At 34.6% G+C, this 23,398-nt stretch overlaps 1 protein-coding gene across 1 annotated transcript; it reads left to right on the top strand.

Annotated features, from left to right (window-relative positions):
- LOC120158828 (protein CASP-like) lies at nucleotides 1–19,236 on the top strand. Its single transcript, XM_039169569.1, has 19 exons — nucleotides 1–218; nucleotides 963–1,073; nucleotides 1,542–1,720; nucleotides 9,282–9,431; nucleotides 10,690–10,778; nucleotides 11,429–11,538; nucleotides 11,686–11,780; nucleotides 12,763–12,818; nucleotides 13,592–13,754; nucleotides 14,459–14,551; nucleotides 15,542–15,670; nucleotides 15,910–16,029; nucleotides 16,289–16,369; nucleotides 17,120–17,227; nucleotides 17,352–17,495; nucleotides 17,568–17,669; nucleotides 18,294–18,373; nucleotides 18,873–18,965; nucleotides 19,042–19,236. The coding sequence occupies exons 1-19, from the start codon at nucleotides 134–136 to the stop codon at nucleotides 19,100–19,102; spliced, it is 2,049 nt and encodes a 682-aa protein (XP_039025500.1). The 5' UTR covers nucleotides 1–133; the 3' UTR covers nucleotides 19,103–19,236.
- Nucleotides 19,237–23,398: the final 4,162 nt, after the last annotated feature.

Genomic DNA, 23,398 nt, shown 5'->3' with positions numbered 1-23,398 from the left:
CGCAGATCATCCAAAATTATTGATCTTATTACTATCCTAATCGCTGCTTGGAATACAGAAACTAATTCAAATCCTAAGAATACATTTCCAACCAACTAAAACCTAGCATTCGCCGAGATCCGAACTCCACAGAATGGATGCTCCGCATGGTGGATCCGACGGCGACAAATCCAGTCCTTCGTCTTCTCCTGTCTCCGTCGTCTCCAGTTTTTGGAAAGGTATCACCAATTCTGTTTTCACTGAAACTCCTTTTTCATTTCTTTTTCTCAAGCGTTAATTTGTTCTGACAAGCTAGTTTTTCGTTTATAAACTTGCTTTAGATCAATTTTTCAGTTCAATAAGTTCCGTTGGACTGATATTTAGATGATAACAAACTAGGAATGCATTTTTTGTGGAAAATATTTGCTGCTTTTAGTTTGATATGTTGCTCATTTGCCGGGTGTAGGAGAGAAGAAAATGAGACAAAAGAAATTAGGAGAGGCAATCTTTCTGAGACTTGGATAGTTTTGGAAGGGAGAAAGTGTGGAAGATGGTAGTGATGTAATGCAAATTTTCAAGATAGTGCAGTTTTTTATCTGCATTTGGAATGACCCCAAAGAAGATGTTTAGTCAAATAATTTTGATTGGTTTGGAATGTTTCAGATTATTAATTTCCCTTGCGTAATATTTTTAATAGAGTATAAACAAAAACGCTAATATCTAATTAGTGATTGATGAGATTTGAATTCTTAGTGAATTTTACAATTTATGGTAATTTTAATTTCACTTTATGTTCATTTCCTTTCTTTTTTCTATTGTCCTATTAAATCATTTATAAACTGAAAGGTGTAATCTAATAAATATATTAGCAATAACACTAATTCATGTGCAATATGCATGACTTTGCGCTAGTATAATCAAGTAGGAAACTAATTATTCTTGGGATGAGTATCAATTTCCTTTTTTTTTTCTCTCTTTCGCAGAGTTTGATTTGGAAAAGGAGAAAAGTGTGCTTGATGAACAAGGACTCAGAATAGCTGAAAATCAGGAAAATAGCCAGAAAAACAGGAGGAAGCTTGCGGAGAGTACAAGAGGTATTTTTTCTCTCATACATGTATGGCATGCGTGAACAGTACAATAAACACTCTGTGCAGTTTTATTTACAAGGATGTAGGGTAGCCTCATGATGCTACTTTTTCTAATACCAGATGAGTTGACATTATATTTTCTAGGTATATATAGTCAAAACTAGACATGAGTGCCAGAACCTCAAGTGTTTAATATATTGTTTTTTTGCTTTTATCGAAGAAATCCCTATGAAAGGCAAAATGCTATTATATTTCCATATTTTTGTTTCACCTTCTGAGGAGCAAAGTAAGAATAGAAGGTTGAGAGAATACTGCTATCTAATAATCTATAAAAAAAAAACAAAAATTTTGGTTGTTTATTACTACGAGAGTTAGACTAGTTGAAAAATATGTGTTCTTATATTTCCTTTTATTTAACAGTTTACTCTGTATAGAAATGCATCAGTCAAAGTCATTGTTTCTCATCTTTAACAGATTTCAAGAAAGCATCACCTGAGGAAAAATTAAGTTTATTTAATTCCTTACTTAAGGGTTACCAAGAAGAAGTTGATAATCTTACTAAGAGAGCAAAATTTGGTGAGAATGCTTTTCTGAACATCTACCAAAAGCTTTATGAGGCTCCTGATCCTTATCCTGCTCTTGCTTCGATTTCTGTAAGTATTAGCTCTGATATGGTGTACTTCTGAGAATGGGATCCCACTAAATTTTGCATTCTATCAGTTGTATGCTTTCCTAAACATAGTTTTAAATTTATGAGACTTATTTGACATTGACAAATGATCAAATACAGTAATCTTGTGGTATTTTTTGGCGACATTAATTATGCAACTGTATGCATGCAAATGGTCTCAAATAACATGTGATTTTTTACATTAAAAAATATTGTTTCATCAGAGGGGAAGAGTAAAATTATTGAAATGAGTTACTGTAATGACTTTTTCCTGATGCTAAATCTTAAACTAGTGTATCTAATGTTAGCCTTGAAATGCATCTGTTGGTAGCCATTTTTTTTTTTGATAAGATTTGAAGGTCTCTTTAAAAACCTCCTTCTTGATTAATGGAGCTTGTAAAGAAGCTTCTTAATCATGGGAAGGAGGAAAAGAGTGCCTTATAATTTCATTGAAGAAAATAAGAATTACAACCTTGGAAAGAAAAATCCAAGTAGAACCCTTACAACAATTCTTGAGCCTTAAAACCGAACTATAGAAGTCAACAACATAATAATCAACCTATACCAGCCTTTGCTAGAGCATCGGCATCCATATTAGCTGTCCTTGCAATCCATCTAACAACCCCCCCGACAGTTTTAAGACACTCAACAATATCTCTAACAATGAAACCATAAACAGCTGGACATGAGACAACCTTATTGATCCAGTCTACTGCAACTCTGCTATCACTCTCTATGATCAACCTATCTTTAACCCTCCCTAGGACAGAGGTAAAGAAAGAGATACCCCTTTGGATAGCTTTAAGTTCCTTCAATGTTGGAGGTCCAGAACCATCCGGTTCCTGAAAAGAACCAAGGATTGCACCAGAATGATCCCTCATAAGACCACCCAGACCTGATTTTTCCCAATCACAACTAATTGCTGCATCCACATTCAACTTGATGAAACCCGTAGGGGGAGGTAACCAAGGGGTTATGGAAGACTTCAAGAAATTGTAGGACGAGTAAGAATCCCCTATAGAAGGATCAGAGATTAAGGAGTCCTTAGGAATAGAAACATCCTTATTCTTTGCTAAATACCAAGAGGCCAGCCTAACTCTTGTTAAGAAGAATAATTCAGTCTGATCGAGCTTCCCCCCTTCAAAAACTATGTAATTCCTGAATTTCCAGATTGTCCAAATAACAGCCCCAGGAATGAAAGTCCAAATTACCGAATTAGATTTCAACTCATCCCAAGCAAGAAGAAAATTTTTTGCTTCTGCAGAAAACACAGAACTAAATCTCCAAAAATTTAGAAATTTATTCCACAAAGACCACGCAACCGAACAGGAGAAGAATAGATGCGAAGAAGATTCTTCAACCATTTTACAAAGAGGGCATAAGCCATCCTCAATACCTTGAACTCCTCTTTTAACCAATTCGGATTTAACTGCAATTTTTTGAAGCACAATTTGCCAAACTAATGTTTCAACTCTAGGGGGAACCAATCCTCTCCAAACAATCTTGTTCCAGAAATGAGACTCTTCTGAAATTGAAGCACAACTCTTAACACAAGAACCGACTGTATAAACCCCATCCCCACTGCCTTTCCAGATCAATCCATCGCTAGAATCAATAGATAGAGAGAAAGAAGAAATGATGCTCACCAAATTGCACCATTGTTCAAGCTCCCAATCGTTTAAATTTCTTCGAACTTTAACATCCCAAATCCAGCCCGAAGAAAGAAATTCCCCAAACTCACAAAGTTTACCGAATTTATTAGTTGACAGTGAAAACAGTCTAGGAAATAGAATCTGAAACGGGAAATCAGCAGCCCAGCTATCTTGCCAAAATCGAATATGCTTACCATTTCCGACATAAAACTTGCACAAACTACGGAACTTACAACCAAATGAGTCTTGTTTGAAATGGTTATTAACCACTGATCTCCACAACCAGGAGGATTGAGAAGGAATCTTGCTGTCAAACAATAATCTAGAAGAGTCAATGTTGTATTTGCTACAAATAAAATTCCTCCAAACAGAATTTCTCTCATTTGCAAGCCTCCAAGACCATTTCCCTAGCAATGCTCTGTTCATAGAAATCAGATTCCGAACTCCCAAGCCTCCCTCAGTCTTTGATTTGCAGACATCATCCCATTTAACCCAGTGTATCTTCTTAATACCATTGCCCCCTCCCCATAAAAAATTTGACATAATAGAATTGAGAGTCTTGAGGATAGAAGCTGGAATCTTGAATATAGACAAAAAATACGTAGGTAGTGAGGACAGAACGGATTTGATCAAAACCAGTCTCCCTGCTAAAGAAAGAGTAGCAGCCTTCCAACCTGCTAATTTAGAGTGAAAATTCTGTACCACTGGTTCCCAGATAACAGAGGAATTCCTAGTAGCACCTAGAGGGAGGCCTAGATAATTAGATGGGAAGTTTCCCACCAAACAATCGATAGAATCTGCCCAAGTTTTAACCTCCTGTTGGGATATATTAATCCCGAAGAGTCTGCTTTTCTTAAGGTTTAGTTACAGCCCTGACATAACCTCAAATACTCTAAGCACCCTCTTCACATTCATAATTTGAGTCTTCGAAGCTCCACAAAAAATAATTAAGTCATCCGCAAACTGCAAGTGTGAAAGATTAAAAGACCCCTCCTCCTTGCCAACTGTCAAACCAGCAAATAAACCCTCCGAAACAGCTCTTCGGATTAAAAGATTCAATAATTCCCCCACTAGGTTAAAAAGTAAAGGCGAGAGTGAACATCCCTGTCTAAGGCCCTTGGCCATTGGAAACTCCTCGGATGGAACCCCATTAACTAACACTGAGATTGAAGCTGTAGAAACACATCTCCTAATCCAACTTATCCATGTGAAACCGAAACCCATTTTTTCCATCACCTTGAACAAGATAGGCCAGTCAACCGTATCGTATGCCTTTTTGAAATCAACTTTAAACACACAACCCTTTAGCCCTTTCTTCCTCCAATAATCAATACCCTCGTTAGCAATGAGTGAGCAGTCCAAAATTTGTCGACCGGGAATAAAAGCGAATTGAGTCAGGCTTATAAGATCTCCTATACAACTTCTAAGCCTCCTTGAAAGACACTTGGATAATATCTTATACACTCCTCCTACTAGGCTTATAGGTCTATAATCATCAAGACTTCCAATGTTAGATTCCTTAGGAATAAGGGTAATAAAAGTATGGTTAATACCATGTTCCCATTCTTTCCCCACAAAAAATCTGTGAAAAAACTGCATAATATTCCCCTTAAGAACAGACCAAAACCTTTTAAAAAAACCCAAGTTCAATCTGTCGGGCCCCGGAGCTTTATTGCTATCACAAGACTTTAGAGTTTCCCAAACCTCCTCCTCGGAAAACTCCTTCTCTAAAAGCATATTCTGTTCGAAAGAAATTCTGGGAAAAACCAAACCAATATCTTCAACTTCTAAAGTAGACCGATCATTATAAATTTTGAAAAAATGATCTTTGACCTTGGCCTTGATAACAGTTGGATCGTGAGTAGTATTCCCATCAACAATTAAAGCATTCAGAGCATTTCGTTTCCTCCTAACTGAAGAACAAGTATGAAAGAATCTTGTGTTTCGGTCCCCATCATTAAGCCACTTCTTCCTAGAATTTTGAAGCCAAATCTGCTCCTCAATTCTGTGAAGTCTCCATAACTCTGCTCTACAAACACTAAGCTCTTTAGCAATCCCCTGAACAGAGCTGTTATTTAGCTGCTGGGCGTCCTCCTCAGGCTTCTGAATTTTCTTTTCCAAATCTGATATTGCTACTCCCGGAAATTGATTCTTCTTCCCTGACCATTTCTTGATGGCAGCTTTAGAGTTCTTCAAAATACTTAAGATCCCACCTTTTCTCCCAGTCTTCTTACAGTCTGTGATAGAATGTCTGACCATATCCTCAAAGCCGTCTTCCTCCATCAGATAATTAAAGAGTCTAAACGGTCTTTTCCCCCAATCAATACCTTCATCTTTCAATAAAATAGCATTGTGATCTGAAATGGTTTTAGGAATAAGAGACTGAGAAATCTCAGGAAAAGTAGCTAAAAATTGACCATCCACCAAGAATCTGTCCAATCTAACAAAAGTTGGATCATCTTGGTTATTACACCAAGTGAACCTTCCCCCATTCAAAGGAAGATTAATTAAACCTAAAGACTGAATAAACTAAGAGAAAATCCTCACAGAGAACCTATTATGTGCTTTACCCACCTTCTCATCTTCACACAAGTAAACATTAAAATCTCCTCCAACACAAATCGACAGATTCTGTCCAGAAATGAACACACTGAGTTCTTCAAAAAAACTCTCTTTTTCTTCCTCCACTGAAGGCCCATAAACATTAATGAGGACACTTCTGAATTGATGCAACCTGAATTTCCCTACAACAGCAATGAATCTTCTGTTAATGCAGTGATTTTCCATCTCAAACACATTGTCATCCCAACAACATAATAAGCCCCCTGAAGAACCAATAGCTGGAGATTCAATAACACTCTGAAGAGTATTCAGTCCATTCCTTCTCAGAAAAGACCTTTGAACCTTCTCTACTTTAGTTTCTTGTAACCACAGAAAAGAAGGATATGAGCTAGAGACCAATCTCTGGACTGCTTTCTGTTTTTCTCTTTTCCCCAAGCCCCTAACATTCCATGAAATTATTGCTAATTTGTCTTTCATTAAAATTTCTTGAAAACCTGACTTCCCCACTATGGCAACTCAACTGGCCAAATTCAAGCCCTGTTCTAATTTAATTATTCTGTCTAGAAAAGCTTCCTTCCCCTTAGTAAAAGAGACCCCCAAAATCTGACTCACTTGCCATGTGGCTACTGCTTCATCTAAAAGCTCTGATAATTCTGTAGAAGAGGCTGTAAAAATATTAACATGTTCTAGAGCTTCTCTTACCAATGATCTTCTTGCCCTTCTTTTGCAAAATCCTGATTTGGAATTAATCAAATGACTGTCCGTAACACAACCCTCTGGCTCTCCATCGAGACTACTAATCCCAGCTTTCTCTACTAAATTTGTCTCCTCTCTGCCTGGAGAATTAAGCTCTGCTGCTGTAGAAATCTTTTGTATTGGCGTGCAGACCTGATCACAAACTTTCTTTTGAACTGGAACAACCTCTGTAACATTAATTTCCTTATGAATCTCCCCATGCCAATGTTTTCTCTCCCTCCTATAAACTTTGCTGTAACTGGCCATTCTCCTTCTCTGTAGAGGCTCACTTTTTGTGGATAGCGAGCTTCTATGCACCACAATCGCTTTATTTCTTAACTGGCTCTTCAAACAATTTGAGTTAGGAACTATCAGCGAAAAATTAGGATCAGGAACCTCAATATCTACACTGGCAGACGAAGCTGAAATGCAACTGGTCCCTTTATTCTTGTTTTTAACACTGCTAGCCTCTATAATTCCCCTGTTTTTAACCAGTTTACCAAACTTGTTAATTGTATATCCTGGCCCAGAAGGAAAAAACTTTGAAGCCTCCGATCCAGTCAGCTCATTGTCAACAGATAGGGCCTCCGGCCCATTAGCCGAAATATTTGAATTTCTGATGCCCAAACCTGCAAACTCACCTACTATGGTATTCCCACCATTCTGAACACCTAACAACCCTCTTTTAATGCCTTTCCCATGTTTAGAAAGTCTTGGAAAGTGCATTTCCCCATCAGACTGTGCTGTGCCGAAAGAAACACCATCATCATTCCACAAGTCAACCTTCTGTCTGAACATCTCTGCTGATTTGACTGAACTTTCCTCATATTCTGACTTCTCCCTGACTCTACCTTCCTCAGACCCCAACTCGCCATACTGTTTCCCATCTGCACCGATCACCGGAAAAAATTTGAAAAAAGGATTTGCATCTTCCCAGCCCGCTCCAACTTTGATCTTAATCCGATACGATCTGCCATAGGATCCAAAATTAGTGAATTCTGGAACATCGAAAGGACTTGCAACTCGCAAAAGAATCCTCACAGACGAGAGATCCTCCCTGTTCTTAGTGGACTCATGGATTTCTACCATACTTCCCCATCTTCCAGCAGCTCGTTCCAAGAAGGATTCATCCCAACATAACAGAGGAACCCCACTTAACTCAAGCTGACAATAAGCCATTGGAACACCTTCTTCATTCAGTAAAGGTGCTAATCTATCAAAACAAAAGTTTATTACATCTCTCTTCTTTGTCCATGCCTCCATCATTTCTTCGAGAGATTTGAAAATGATAACACAGGAATTACGGACATAACCCCAACCAACAATCTGAACTTCGTAACCATTAGTAATGAAGAACTCCTGAACTGACTTAATATCTAAAGAGAGCTTAAAAATCCCTGTTAAAGATCTTTTGACCCAGTTCCGATTCTCAGAGGGAATATGCATTTCCATAACATTCTTCAATGCTTTCTCCCTTTGATTCCCAACAGAATGTGTCTCCCTATACCCCAAAGTATTGTTCCTCATATCCTCAGTCAGTAAAGCCTCTTTGTACGATCTGTCATCCCTAACACTCCTACTGGAAAAATCAGCCTCTTTCAACTTTGAAGGACTTGCTGTAAACGAAACTGGACCCAACTGAACTGGACTATTCTTGGCCACATTCCTTGGACGAACTTCATTGTATTTTGCAACACCAACTGAAATCCTTCTCCCATCTATCAGTGAATCATTTAACATATCAATTGCTCTCCTCAAACCAGATTCCCTCTCAAACTGAACAAAAGCGAAAGTGGAAAATCTATATTTTGGGTTTTTAGTTTCTTTCGGGATGAAAACTCTCTCCACAGTTCCCTGAGACGAAAAAATATCTCTAAGCTCACGCCGAGAAACTCTCATACTTAGATTATCGACAAAAGCCTTCCAGACCTCGCCTGAACCTTTTTTCCCTTTCAACTTTTCTCTCTTTCTCTCTCCCATTCTTGAAATCGGGAGTCAAAACTTTTGTGATTATGTCCTCGTTTCTTTTCAGGTCAGGCAGTGAGTATAACTCAAATTTCTTCACTGTCTAAACAATTATTGTAAGAGTCTGAAGAAGGAAACCTAATCAATGGAGTGAAAAAAGGACCATTCCCTTTATGATGTTAAGTTTGGGTTATATCTAACAACAGTGTTTATGGTTGCCATTTCTCATATTTTTGTTGCAGCAACTGGTATTCTGCTTCTAATGAACTCAACTGCTATTGTTTGAGATTGAGTTTTATTTGGGTAAAACCCTGGTTGGTCTCAGCTTCTAGCTATTGGCCTACAGAAACTCAAGCTGAGTTAAATGAGAAATTGTTAGGAACATGATATATATTTTTTAAAATTTTAACTGGGAAGAATTTTACATTCCTAAAATGAAAGCATGCATTCTGATAACATGCTACATAAAAAATTTAAAACTGTAAAAATGTTGACAGAAAAAACCTATCATTACATTTGGTGTCGTCTACTCTCCTCAGTATATGTAGCTCCAGTATTCCTTGGAAAAGTATTCTGTTTATTTTTTCATATAATCTGTTTTTCTTTCATCGGATCCACATTTCCCTTCAGGTGCAAGATCTAAAAATTTCTGAATTGGAATCTGAGAACCGGAAGATGAAAATTGAACTTGAAGAGTTCAGAGCAGAGGCAATGCACTTAAAAAATCAGCAGGCAACGATAAGAAGACTTGAAGAACGGAACCGCCAATTAGAGCAACAGGTTAACATTTCTTAGTTTTCTGATAATAATGTAATTTAAGTAACTCAGTGTAGCGTCTTTTCTCTTTCTTTTTTATCATAATCTTAAACTGGCCTTGTGAACCGAGGATATTTTTGTTTAGGAGTGACAGTGATGATAAAGTGTGACACCAGCAACATAACCAGAAATGCAGCGAAATAAAGGAAATAATTAAATTATATATTAATAGACATATAATAATAACTCGTTAAGCAATTAGAAGTAATGCTTGGCGGACTCCAGTTTTGTATGTGTAAAAAGCATTGGCAATTTGGCATGTTGTCTTCAACATGACCTTTTCCAGAGAATTTTTTTATAATATCTGAAATTCACCCCAATCCCCAATCTCTGGTTCTTTTCCTTTTACTTGATTTTATTTCATTCGTTGGCATCGAGAAAATTTTTGTTACTTTGAAACTAATGTTAATGATCAAGCAACATAAAATTTGATAAATGGTGCATCACATGGGATTAGTCATTCCTTTATCTAGTTGCATCTCTAAGCTTAATATATACTTCAGATATGCTGTGTGTTGTTGGTTAATTGTTTGTGTGTTTTCTGTGACATTGATTTTTTTCTGGCTTCTATTTGATTTTGTTGCCTGAGTTCCTGTTTATGGTTCTTTGTAGGGCTCAACACGAGTCTTTTGGTTTTGCTACTGTAGGGAGATTTAGCAATATAATATATACTTGTTACAATTGTGCTTAAATTTTCTTCAAGAAGTTCAAATATTTTCTAAATACTGCCATTGCGTGTCATGTATGTTGCATGGTTGATTGCCTTGCTTTTAACAGAACGGAAATAGATATGGCTTTGGATGATGCCTTCTCTTATCAACATTGAAGTTCAACCATTGATTTAGTTAATTTGCCTTGAGATATTATCTTGTATCGAGTCCAGAAAGTAATATAGTAAATCATCTGTTGTGCATGAAAGTTATTATAACAGTTAACTTCTGATATTCAGTTATAAACTTGATTTAAGATGCATGCATAAGAACCTAATGCTTATTTCTTCTCGGTAATTGGGTTCATGGTAGAAATTTGTTGTGAATAATCTTGCGAAATATTCTGGCAAGTTCCCATAATTCTTATCCACACAGTTATTGCAGGTTGAGCATTCTCCCATTCAAATTTTCCCTCGACAGTTTTCCTATCCTTTAGTTTTTCAGCCCTTCAGTTAAATTTCCTTGAAGTATTCTGTATACATCTGAATGGTTAATCTTGGTAATGCATTCAGATGGAGGAAAAAGTGAAAGAAATTGTAGAGATGAAACAGCGCAGTTTAGCAGAAGAGAACCAAAAAACATTAGAAGTTTTAAAAGACAGGTATCTTTTGCTCCCTGTGGTGTAGCTGTTAGATATTCCTGTCTCTTTTCTAAGATATTCCCTTGCTTATGCACAGTAATTAGTATGTAACTGCAAATTGCACCTGAATTCCAATAACAATGGTGTGTAAATCATGATAGTCAATATCTTACCGGTATTGGCCCTAGCGGCCATACCAGTTTTAAACCAATATCAAGTAGTTTAAGTTCCATTCTGGGCAAAATTTCGGTATGATTTAGTCCATTTGGTCAATACTGGCTTGTATTAGTGCATAGTGGCCCGTACCGGTTGGTACAAGTATTTACTCTATTAAGATTTTTTTTTGCATAAGTACATTTAAAATATATATATATAGAATCATTTAATTAAGTTATTGAACTCACTTAATAAATTTAAGATTTTAATTTTAAATATAAATATATTTTTGTGTATGTGATTAAGGTATATTTACATTATACATATTGTGTATGGAAATTATTTAGAAAATAACGAAATCCAAAACAGTACACCAAAACACACCATCCAGTATTTACGAGTACCAAAGAAAAATGGTATGGTGCTGATTACCATGGTGTAAATAGCTCTCTTAATGAACTTGTTCTTTGACTTCTGCTATTATGTTCCCTGATGTATAAAGTATCTACATGCAGGGAGCAATCTTTGCAAGATCAATTACGGCAAGCTCAAGAAAGTGTATCAAATATGCAAAAACTGCATGAACTTGCACAAAGCCAGTTGTTTGAACTTCGTGCTCAGTCAGGTGATAGGCTGGCCTGAATGTTTTGTTCTACAATTCTGTTATCCGACTCAATTAATTATCAAAGAATTTTTTCTCCTCTTTTTGGTTACGTTTTCCCTTATCACTATCTGCCTTTTCTTCTGCCATACATTGTCTTTAACAACACAGAGGAAGATAGGGCAGCAAAGCAGTCTGAAGTGAACCTTTTGATGGATGAAGTAGAGCGAGCCCAAACACGGCTTTTCAGTCTAGAGAGGCAGAAGGTAAATTGAAAATATTACAATTTAGCTTATTTTGATGCAATAAACATGTCATCTTTTTAAGATTTGCCTATATGAGAGCAGAGGGGAGCGTAGTTACATAGGCCTATCAACACTGACCTAGTTGTAAATAAAGGGCCACAACTGCCTTTCTCCAACTTGGAGCTGTGGCTGCCAATCGTTCTCTGTAATTGTTACTTAACCAAATGCTTCATTTTCTGCCTTGTGCTACTTATAAATATGTCAAGCAGATCATGATTGCAGTTATTATTCTGGTATTCACTGTGGCTGATTCTGTTGATGTAGATATTGCAGCATATTAGTACTATGTTTGAGTTGAGGGGAAGTGAGGGAAAGGAAAGGAAAGTAAGGTAGGTTGACTTTTCTTTACGTTCTTTGGATAAGTTAAAATAAAATAAAGGAAAGGATTCTAAAGTCCTCCATTTTCTTCGAAACTCTTTTTTTAACTTTATTTATTAATTATAAATTAATACTTTTAACTTTTAAAATTACTTAAAATAATTAATTTCAAAATTATTCAGGTGATGTGTAAAAACTTAACTTTAGTTTGAAAGGATGTAATTGGAAAACATAGTATAATATGTTATTTCCTGTCCTGTTTACCTCTTAACCAAACAAAGGTTGTTATTTGTAAAATAATATTTCTAATTAAATACTTCTTTAATTTTTAAATTTACTTAAAATAATTAGTTTCAAATTTATTATAGGTAATACGCTAAAGTTTAATTTTAGTTTGAAAGGGTATTATTGGAAAGTAGCATAACATGTCATTTCCTTTCCTTTTCTTTCCTTCCTCATTTTAGATATCCAAACAAAGAAATACAATATCATTTTTTTCCTTTACTTTCGTTTCCATTATTGACTTGAATCCAAACATTGGGTAAAAGCTTGCAAGCATTAATTTTTTTGGTTAATTAGTTTATATCAGTTTGATGTTCCATGTTAGTAATTGGATGTTCTACAGGGGCTTTTACGCTCACAATTGCTGTCGGCAAATGAAGAGTCTGAAAGCAAGAGAAGGTAAAGTATTCCAGTACTATTATCTGTGAAAAAGTGTCAATCTTTTCTAGCTATTATATTTTTCCGGAGAAATGAGTGAAATAGGTACCTGTGTCTATAATTTTAGGCTTCAATATCTGGTACTTGATAATTGATTTTATCTTTTACTCTACGGAGGTTTTACATGTCATGCAAAAGTGTGGCGCTTAGATTGTTATTGGGACCAGAATTTCTATGCATTTGTGGGTGCTCCAATACACAAACATGCTGTAGAGACATTGTTTTTCAGTTGTAGTGCTGCCAATGCATATGGTGAAAGGAGGCCACCTAGACCTTTTTGGTTTGGGACACCCACTCTTCAAAATTTCTCAGTATATGATTTTTCTTTTTTATCCGGATAAGCTTTTTTGACTTTCCTCAAATCACATATCCTATACCTCCAACATCTTTCTCATTTCTTCCTTTCTTTGGTTCATTATATATCCAAGTATGCTTGAATCTCCTTCTGTGTTGTACCTTTGACAGCTGTCTGTATAAACATTTTCTGTACACTTCGAAATGTCAAATTTCCTTTTATGAACATCAATTGAAGTGAAGTTAATATGTTGTATGTTAGTGAGGTATTATTTCTTCAAGAATTGTCTTTTTGACTCTACTTGACATAATTGCCTTATATTCTGGTCTAAATTTGTTCTATAGCAGGTATGTGAACACTAAGGATAGTTCATTTTTTCTACATTTTCCATGTTATATTTGCAATATGTTTTTCTCAATTGATCATTTCTTGGACACAGTGATGTAGATTCAAATACAATCCTTGAAAACTCCCTAAGTGCCAAAGAAAAGATAATCTCGGAGCTGAATATGGAACTTCACAATATTGAAACTACCTTGTCCAATGAACGAGTACAACATGTCAACGAGATCAAGAAGTTGAATGCATTGCTTAATGAAAAGGTGCAGGATTGCTATTTTTATTCATCTAATCAGGCAACACGTAGTAACTTTCTTTTCCCTAGTCTAAAAGTTGGGAAATTATGCCCTTTGGTTTCACTTAGTTATAAAACAACCCGTCATACTTCTCTTGGCACTTGACATCATTTGAAGCATTTTCCCCCCTTTACACCTGAGTACCCGACTGTGTAACTACCTATGATAACCGTATAAAACCATAGGTGCTAAATGTTAAGAACAAAACCAAATGGGACTTAAGTACAATTTTACCCTTTAAAATCTGTAGTCTATTCATTCAAAAATAATTTCCTTGATTTGGTGCTTTTTTCCCCTTTCACACTCAACGTTGTAACTACCTATAATTACAGAATTAAAATGTTAATGTTAAGAACAAAATCACATAGTGTCTAAGTCAATTAACCCCTTAAAAGTCAGTCTATTCATTTACAAATGATTTTTATTGGTACTTAACATGTTATTATTTTGGTTTACTCAAACCATAATTGTTTGATTATATCAACTTCCTGTGAGATTGTAGAATTCTTCCATGGTGCTTTATTCAATGAATTTTTGTCTGTCTGTATTGATATTCTTGTGTCACTTTGTTTTGTCTCTGTTTTGGTTTTATATTTGTTGAAATGATTTTTTTTGTTTGTAAGAAGGGACTTTTACCCTTATATTTCCTTTCCCTCTTATATGCAAATTAGGAAGTTTCTCTTGAGGAGTTGAAAAAAGAACTACAAACAAGGCCCACAGGAAAAACGGTTGATGATTTGCGCAAAAAAGTGAAAATTTTGCAGGTACAATCATCCTTTAAATGGTTTCTTGTTTATATAGATCTCCATGGGATAATTACTTTCCATTTGCTGCCAAATTTAAGAATTTAATGCAATCAAGTCTTCTGAAGTTAAGATGATTCTTGCATGCTCAGAACTTACCAATTCTGTTAGCCAACTAATTCTCTTGCTTGTTATGATTGTACTGTAACTGATGATACTAACTTCCAATGATTCTTGCATACTCAGAACTTGCCAATTCTGTTACCTGACTAATTCTCTTGCTTGTTATGATTGTACTGTAACTGATGATGCTAACTTCGAATGATATAATAATTAGAAGAAACTCCCTTGGTTGCTTTTGCTAGCATGCTTTTTGAAACAGAAGTCGGAAGAATTTTTTTTAATTTCTTGATGTAAAGCAATATAATTTTTGAAGATTTTAAGTTGAAGTAAATCTTCTTAATAACAAAATGTACTGTTCCACTTTTATATACAATTACTTCTGTAATTTGTAGCCATTAGCTTTTTCCTTTTTAAGTTAAGATTATGTTTGATTTTTACTCCTCCCTTTAGATTTACAGCAATTTCTGGAATCAAGAAGGAAGTGGCCTTCCATCAAAACCATATTCACTTGACTCTTTGAAGAGTATATGATTTTTAGCATACGGGAATAATGAATGTTTCATTTAAGCAACCTTTTATGTGGTGACTAATCTTTTTGGTATCATGTGGTTAAAGAGGTTACATAATGCAAATTAAGGATCAATAAGCACGTGGAGGACTAGTTGGTGCTTAATTAATGCTCAAACTGCTATGCCTTTTGATTTAAAGCCAAAGTCTGTTAATTATGTTTTAAAATTTTACATGGAAAAAAGAATTGTTTTGTCTGTGTTGCTTTCTGGTCGTTGAAGTTTACAATGTTGCTATTCTGTGACTGACTTTATGTTAGTATTTTCATGTTTCTTCACACTTGTTAGCTTCTGAATATATATCTCATTGTTGAATGTATAGGCAGTGGGTTATAATTCAATTGAGGCTGAAGATTGGGAAGCAGCTACCACTGGAGAAGAGATGAGTAAAATGGAGTCTCTTCTTCTCGATAAAAATAGGAAAATGGAACATGAACTCACACAGCTGAAGGTATGAACTGTTTTTCGCTGCTTTTCTTGTTTTTCTTTTTCCCAATTTTCTCCAACAATAGTACATCTGAATAGTAGTTAGTTCTTGTCTGGATGAAACTATACATAAGTCAATGTCTTGTGGATAACTGCAGTTATCATACTTGCAGAAAATTTTGGATGTTAGTTAGGTTTTAATGGTTTTGATGTGTTTAATTATCGTGTCCTAGCTGTGTTCATGTACCTTTTACTGGTTTTCAGGTCAAACTTTCTGAGAAAACATCTTTTCTGGAAACAGCTGAAGGCAAAATAGTAGAACTCAAGGACAAGGTTCATGAACAACAAAAGCTGATACAGAAATTAGAAGATGATATTTTGAAGGTTTGGTCTAGTTTCTTATGTGATTCTGAAAATGGCAGTTTTGATCAGCTTCATTTTTTCTTAAGTATTTTTCTTAGATGACTAACTTGCTGCAGCATACATGTGAATTATCTTACGCTGAAAGACTGAAACTATCAGTTTACCTATGTTGCTCCTTCCATTTAATGATCTTGGACTTGACATAACAATTCTTAGATGATGCGAGTCCCGCATACCGCAGCTATTCATTTTCATCTCAATCTTTCTTTCTTTAATTCAGGGTTATAGTTCCAAAGAAAGGAAAGGGACTCTTTTTGATGATTGGGATCTTTCTGAGAGTGGAGGGAATGAAATTTCCGAGGTATATTTATTCTTATTTGTTACTCTACGTGTATAAATTATCAGAATGTATAACATCTAAAGGAGAATTTAACTGTATCAAAGAAAATAAGAATTAACTTAAACATTTTCTGTTTTAATTTTTTACATGTGCATTGTACTTATAGTAATATTTGCTGTTTAAGCTTAATTGCTTAAATAGCTTTTCTTGCCAGCTTAAGTTATAATTACGAGGGAACTTGATTCCTCAATAGTGTATGTTTTTATGGAATTCTATCAGACTTGTTCTTAATCCTTTGCTTCCTTGTTCCATATGTCTTTATCTTCTATATATATATATATATATATATATATATATATATATATATATATATATATATATTCATGTTGACAACAAGGGATAGTTACTGAGATGAAGCGTTTTCCGTCAAAATGTCAGATTCTCCAATTTTTAACTGAAAAATTAGATGCGTGTGATGTATCTTGCAGCAATACTTGTTGAGTTTCTTCACTTAAATGTTGGGTTAGGAAAAAAGTTAGTGTCCTAGGTCCCACATACTCATTGAGTGTAGCACTGATTTACCTCTTGAGACTGCAGGGGCACACATGGAGGTAATTTTGTTGAAACAATCATGTTTCTGACTAGTGATGTTAATTTTTGAATGTTAATTGTTGATATTATGGGCCGTAAATTCATGATATGTTTTGCAAGTGATAATTCAATTTTCACAGTGAGTCATGGTTTATGAATTCAAATCCTATTGTGGAACAGAGCACAGATCACAAACAAGTTTCTTCAGATCAAGACCAAAGCTCAATGCTGAAGGTGATATGCAATCAGCGTGATCGATTTAGGGCACGATTGCGGGAAACTGAGGAAGTATGGTGATTACCTTTCTGCGTGTAGTTGCATTTGTTTTCATTTTCTATTCAATAGAATTTTATTATATGATGTTTTTGGTTTCTGCAAAAAATAATGTTTCTGTATGTTCCACATCTTATAGGAAATAAGGCAATTAAAGGAGAAGATAGGGTTGCTAACCACAGAACTGGAGAAAACAAAAGCTGATAATGTAAAACTTTATGGAAAGATTCGCTATGTTCAGGATTATAACCAGGAGAAAGTAATTTCGAGGGGATCAAAGAAGGTATGTGTTGTTTTTAGGACATACCATAATTCTCGTCAAGTTCTTGAAACCAAGTTCTTGTTGATTTTTCAGTACACTGAGGATCTTGAAGGTGGCTTCAGCTTAGATGTTGAATCCAAGTACAAGAAGATATATGAGGATGATATTAATCCCTTTGCAGCTTTCTCCAAAAAGGTTGAGCCCCATTCATGAATATATAGCTGTCAGATTCGCATAGATGATTAGTTTAAATTTTGAACTTAGGCCTGCAGAGCTCCTTTTTCTTCTTTCTTTACAAATGTAAAATCTTTTAGTAGAGAAAGATTCAGTAGGTGTTCTATGAGCGTTTTTTTTTTTTTTTTTGCATTTAAATGATTTCCATGAAGTTAAATTTTCTTGATTACATTTCTTCAACTTCAAGTTCTTGCCACATGTTCCATCACACGTGCCATGAATGATCAGATGGCTCTAGTGTCTTAGGAACAATGCTCAAGTTCTCTTTCCCGTGTAAATTTCAAGATAGATTCAAGATAAGATGTTCATATGTACCCTTCTAGATTGCTATGGGAATTATGTTTATCAAGCAAATATAGTGTAGAAGAATCGTCCTTTTAAACTTATTTTAATTGGGAACAAAATTGAACATCCAAGACCAAGAGATGCATACTCACTGTTCTCTACCATCTATGCCAACTCACATGAGAATATCAAAATAATCCAGTTAGCATTTGCATCCATGGAATCTTTGAATTCTTGTCATGTTTCTATTTATGCTGCTTGTTGGATATCATGTAAAAATCGGTTTTGTTTATTACATAGGAGAGGGATCAAAGATACAAGGAGTTGGGTTTCAGAGACAGAATCACACTCAGCAGCGGACGTTTTCTTCTAGGAAACAAGTATGGTTTTGTGTCATCTTCTAATTGCATATACAGCATATTCTTTATTGGAATGATCTCTTGCTCCCTTCTTGCATGTTCTGTTTGAGTGTATGCACACATGTAAAGGCAGTCACCAGGCTTGTAGATTTGGGGTGTCTAGCATTCTGATTGAGGCTTGGTTTAGGCCTCCATCGTCTTTCCTCTTCATTTTTCTTTCCGGTTTGTTTGATGATAGTCACTCTTAAGTGGGTTGGTCATTTCAGGCAGGATGATTGTGCATGGGTCATTGACTTTGTTCGAAGCATAGTACAGTTTAGATTTGGTGAACGTTCAGAATTTCTATGTTGATATCTATACATGTATTTTTGTGTTACATCAAACAAGATAAAGTAGTATCATATGACATTCATGTGGTAACCATCCTACAAGGGAGTCCGAAGTGATTCCCTCTGCACGTGAGATCCGTACTTAGATAGTTCGTTGATTTGCTAATGAAATGCCGCCTTTGCAATTGCAGGTATGCTCGAACATTTGCATTTTTCTACACAATTGGTTTGCATATACTAGTCTTTACCTGCCTATATCGAATGTCAGCTCTAAGCTACCTCAGGTGATGATGTGCCCTAATCTTTATGGTAACTGTCTTCGAAATTATCTGACTTGACATTTATTTTTGGTAAATGCAGCCATGGCTCCGAGGAACCCCTTGTTGTCGATAAAAACCTGAACCTCCCACGCGGACATTAGCGTGGTCAACCGTTGCCATTTCTGCATTTATATTTTTGTTATTGTGAGAAGAATACGGCATTGACATACTTAATAAACTGTAAATGTAAAAGAATGGTGTTATGGTCCAAATAGTTGATAGTCGTCATCCACAATGAAGGGTTGCAGTTTGTTTCTTCATTTTCAAAATCCCTTTTCTATACTGCCAATCTGGAACTTGATTTCATTTAAAATTCTAACACCTTAATCGATCCTGAAAAAGAAAAATTACCCCACCTGTCTCCAAACCTTACAAAAGTTTACATATTTTAATATTTTTGCGTCTCCAAACCTTACAAAAGTTTACACATTAATATTTTTGCCAGATTAAATAAAAAGCATACCGTATAATATTATAGAAATTATGGAAAAATATACAATATTATAAAAATAACAAATATAAAATTGGTGTATATAATAACTAAAAATATTTTTTTATTAATTTGGGGTAAGTGCAAAAATAGTATTTATTATAAGATAATTCTTATCCTTTTGACTCTTTTGACATTGAATGTTCACATGCCTGCATCTATGGTGCTCGAACTTAAGTTTTTAAGGAATAACAATAACCATAGAGGCTACTTAGTTTGTGCTATAACTAAAAATAACAATAATTCATCTATTACGAGGTTATTTGGTTCGTGCTGTAACAAAAAATGTTATATTCTTATAAAAGTTTTAAAAAATTCAATTAAATTATATAAACTTAATTATATAATTAGATAAAGTACCACCAAATTTAACAATTAACATATGTAAAGTAGTTCTAAAATAAGAGAAGGTATTCTGGTGGTCTTATAGGATGCAAATTAAAGTAATAATAATAAGTGACGATCGTAAATTGTATCAAATAATTGAAATTTGTTTGTTTAAATTTTAGTTAATATCTATTAATGATCGTATTAAAATAAATGCGTTAACAATCTCTAGAACAAATAGTTAAAAATATTTATTTTAAATGTCACTTATTATATTTTTTTTAGATAAATAACTCGAACAAAAAACTATCACATATTGAATCGTCCCTCTTCACAAACTAACAAGTCAAATTTGATGGCATACTAAGTTGATGGATGCTTCAAAAGAAATAAAGAAATAAAATGGCAGTCATTTATTGTATATTGAGAGTGAGAGGGTTGAACAAAACTCATTCTCCAATGGCGTTTCATGCTTGAGCCTAGCCCACTTATATGAACTGAATTACTATAAAAGTAGGTGTAGACATCAATTTTTTCATTTTAAATTTAAATTTATTATTATTATTAAAATTATTATTATTATAATAATTATTAATATTAATATTATATATTATTTATTAAATATTACAAAGCCCAAAACTGAGGCCCATATACAAAACCCGAAACCCAAATCACAGCCCAAATACAAACCCTAGGCCCAACCAGAACCGACCTAGACCAGATGAAAACCCTAAACATTTGGGGTTTCAGCTAGGGTTTCTAAACCCTAACACTGATGTCGCCGCCTCAAGTTTCCAGAAGATCCCAGCTGCCGCCCCCAGATGCTTCCAGCCGCCCCACGTCTTGCTGCCGACGCTACCATTGCCACGATGCTTTACCAAAGACTCCAGAAATAGCCCCACGTTGAAGCTATATGGTGAGTCACCGCATAGCCATGGTGACTCACCGAAGTTTCCACTCTTTAACCAGTCCGAGAGGAGCGCCGTGGTGGCTATAAAAGCCACCGTTACCTGCAAAATAAAGGAGAGAGCAGAAAATCCGAAAGAGGACAGCAAGAACAGAGAACAGAAAACAGAGAGGAGACCAACAACCACGGAGCAACCAAACAGAGAGCAGAATACGAGAACAAATCAACACCCAATAACCAGAAAGAAGAGGAAAAGGAGCATCTTACCATCATAGAAGCCTCCAAATCGTCTGGAACCACCAGAATCATTATAAAACCGAAGGTAAAACCTTCGATTTATTTTAGATCTAGAACGATCTAAAGCGTTTTAGGACAAGCGAAGGCCATATTCGGCCTTAGGAGGTCGAGATCTACACTCTAGGGTAATTTGGGAATTCCGGCCACCGTTGGAGGTGGTTGGCAGTGGTGATCGGCGCCGTTGGTGGTGGCCGGCCGGTGACTTTTAGAGAGAAGCGAGAGAAATGATATCTCCCTTCTCTAGAGAGAGAAGAGAAATGAGAGAGCTGGCCCTTCGGGCCAGCCGTTTGGGGTATTTATACCCCTTCCCAAACGACACCGTTTTAGGAGGGGTATATCTGTAATTTCATGCATGGCCAAACCCTTTCCGCAACCATCCTAGTTTGTAATCCTTGCAATTTAGTCACTGAAAGCAATTTTTGATTATTTTTAATTTGACATTCGAATTTAATATAATTTTATTTTAGTCCATAAATTAATAAATGAGTAAAATAACATATTTAATCCCTGTAATTTTAAATAATTAATTATGAATTAGGTATTTAATTCTATTAGGTTATAATTTAAGTCACTAATTTCAATTTTTTATTTATTTTTACAAGTTTTATTTATTTTAAATATATAGTTTTAATTTTATTCATTGTTTAGTTATATGTTAATTTTATATGTTTACTTTTAATTATTATTACTATTATTATTATTATATATATTTATATAATAAATAATATTTATTTTATTTATTAAAATCTTATTTAATTACTTTTAACTTATTTTAATCATGTTTTAATATTTATTTATTTTTCAATATTAAGAAAGGGCAGTCTTAAAACAACTGGATGTCCATTTTCTGATATTTTTAAATAAATAAATATCCTATTTTATAAATTATATATTAATTGTTTTAATTATTTATTTATTTTTTAATATCGAAGAAAAGAGCTGTCTTAAGGCACCTAGAAGTCCTTTTCTGATATTTCTAAATAAATAAATATTTTATTTATAAATATATATAAATTAATATATTTTTTTCATAATTATAATTTTGAAATAATAGGATTATAAATTAAATATATTTTAAATTTTTAAATTTCTAATAATAGAGACAATTTATAATTAAAAAGTACCAATTTTGGGCGTTGTAGGGGTGCTAATCATTCCCTAAACGTAACCGACCACGAATCCCTTTTTATTATTAAAAAGAACGAATTTTTGGTTATAAACGCAGATCAGTTCATCTTTTAACTGATGTTTTCTTAAAAACTCTTTTAAAAAGATAATTTTTAGGTATTCGACCTACCTGACCCAAAAGGCCGATGGCGACTCCCAAAACATTTTAAAAATCATTTATTCACATCACTTTTCCCACCAAAATAAAAATTTCGTACCCGGGCGAAAACCGGTTACGACAGCTTGGCGACTCCGTTGGGGACCGTCAAAATTTAAAATTAATTATAAATTGTCTTTATTAATTAGAAATTAAAAATTCATTTATTTAATTTTTAATTCTTTTCTTTCAAATTTTTTATTACTTATTATTTTTATATTATTTTATTAATATTTTTTTTATTTATTTTATTCAGGTATTAATTATTTTATTTGTTTGTTAGAGGTTTGAACATTTCTCCTCACACACAACACTTGCATTGCATAACATAAGCTTTCTAATCAAGCTTGTCCCTTTTAAGTGGGAGTGAAAGCGACGTCTTCGTGAGAATTTATTCTCCGTGTCAGACCTAGCAAGTAACTTTCGGGGTTCATATGCTCTATGTCTTCGTGAGAATTTATTCTCCATGTCAGGCATAGAGAAATGTGTCCCCTCGAATTGAACTCGATCCACTAAATTCTGTAATGGACTAAGATTGAGGGTTTGACAGCCCAAGGGGGCATCAACAAGGACAGTTCGAGTACCTTTACTCCTAGAACTGAAAACTTGCATATAATAAACCCTAGAAACTCTCCCGATCTGAAACCATGCCGAAATGTTGTCAGTAGGTATACACAAAGGAGAAATAAGCTCTAGCTTTTAATTTATTTTATTTCCTCTTCTTTTTCCTGAATAAATGCATGCGAACTAGAAATCATGCGGTTAGGTTAATTTTTCCAAACAAAGCATGGAACTAGAAAGCATGAGGTTAGGATTTATTATATACCATGATAAATAATTTTTTGCTTTCAATTAGTTGGTACTAACCATTTTATTTTTTCTTATTTTCCCATGCATGTTATTTTTGCTCTAATTTGTTTATATTGTTTTCTTTTGTTTGCATTGCATGATCATGGCATAACCAAAAGGTGTTAACTGGAAAGATTGTTCATCAAATTGGAAAGAAATCATAAATGGACAAAAAGTTTTATGATCGAACAAAATATGACGCA

This window comes from Hibiscus syriacus, unplaced genomic scaffold, assembly GCF_006381635.1.
Source record: "Hibiscus syriacus cultivar Baekdansim isolate YM2019G1 unplaced genomic scaffold, ASM638163v2 tig00111330_pilon, whole genome shotgun sequence".
Lineage (NCBI taxonomy): Eukaryota > Viridiplantae > Streptophyta > Magnoliopsida > Malvales > Malvaceae > Hibiscus > Hibiscus syriacus.
This window is presented reverse-complemented; position numbering and strand designations above follow the sequence as displayed.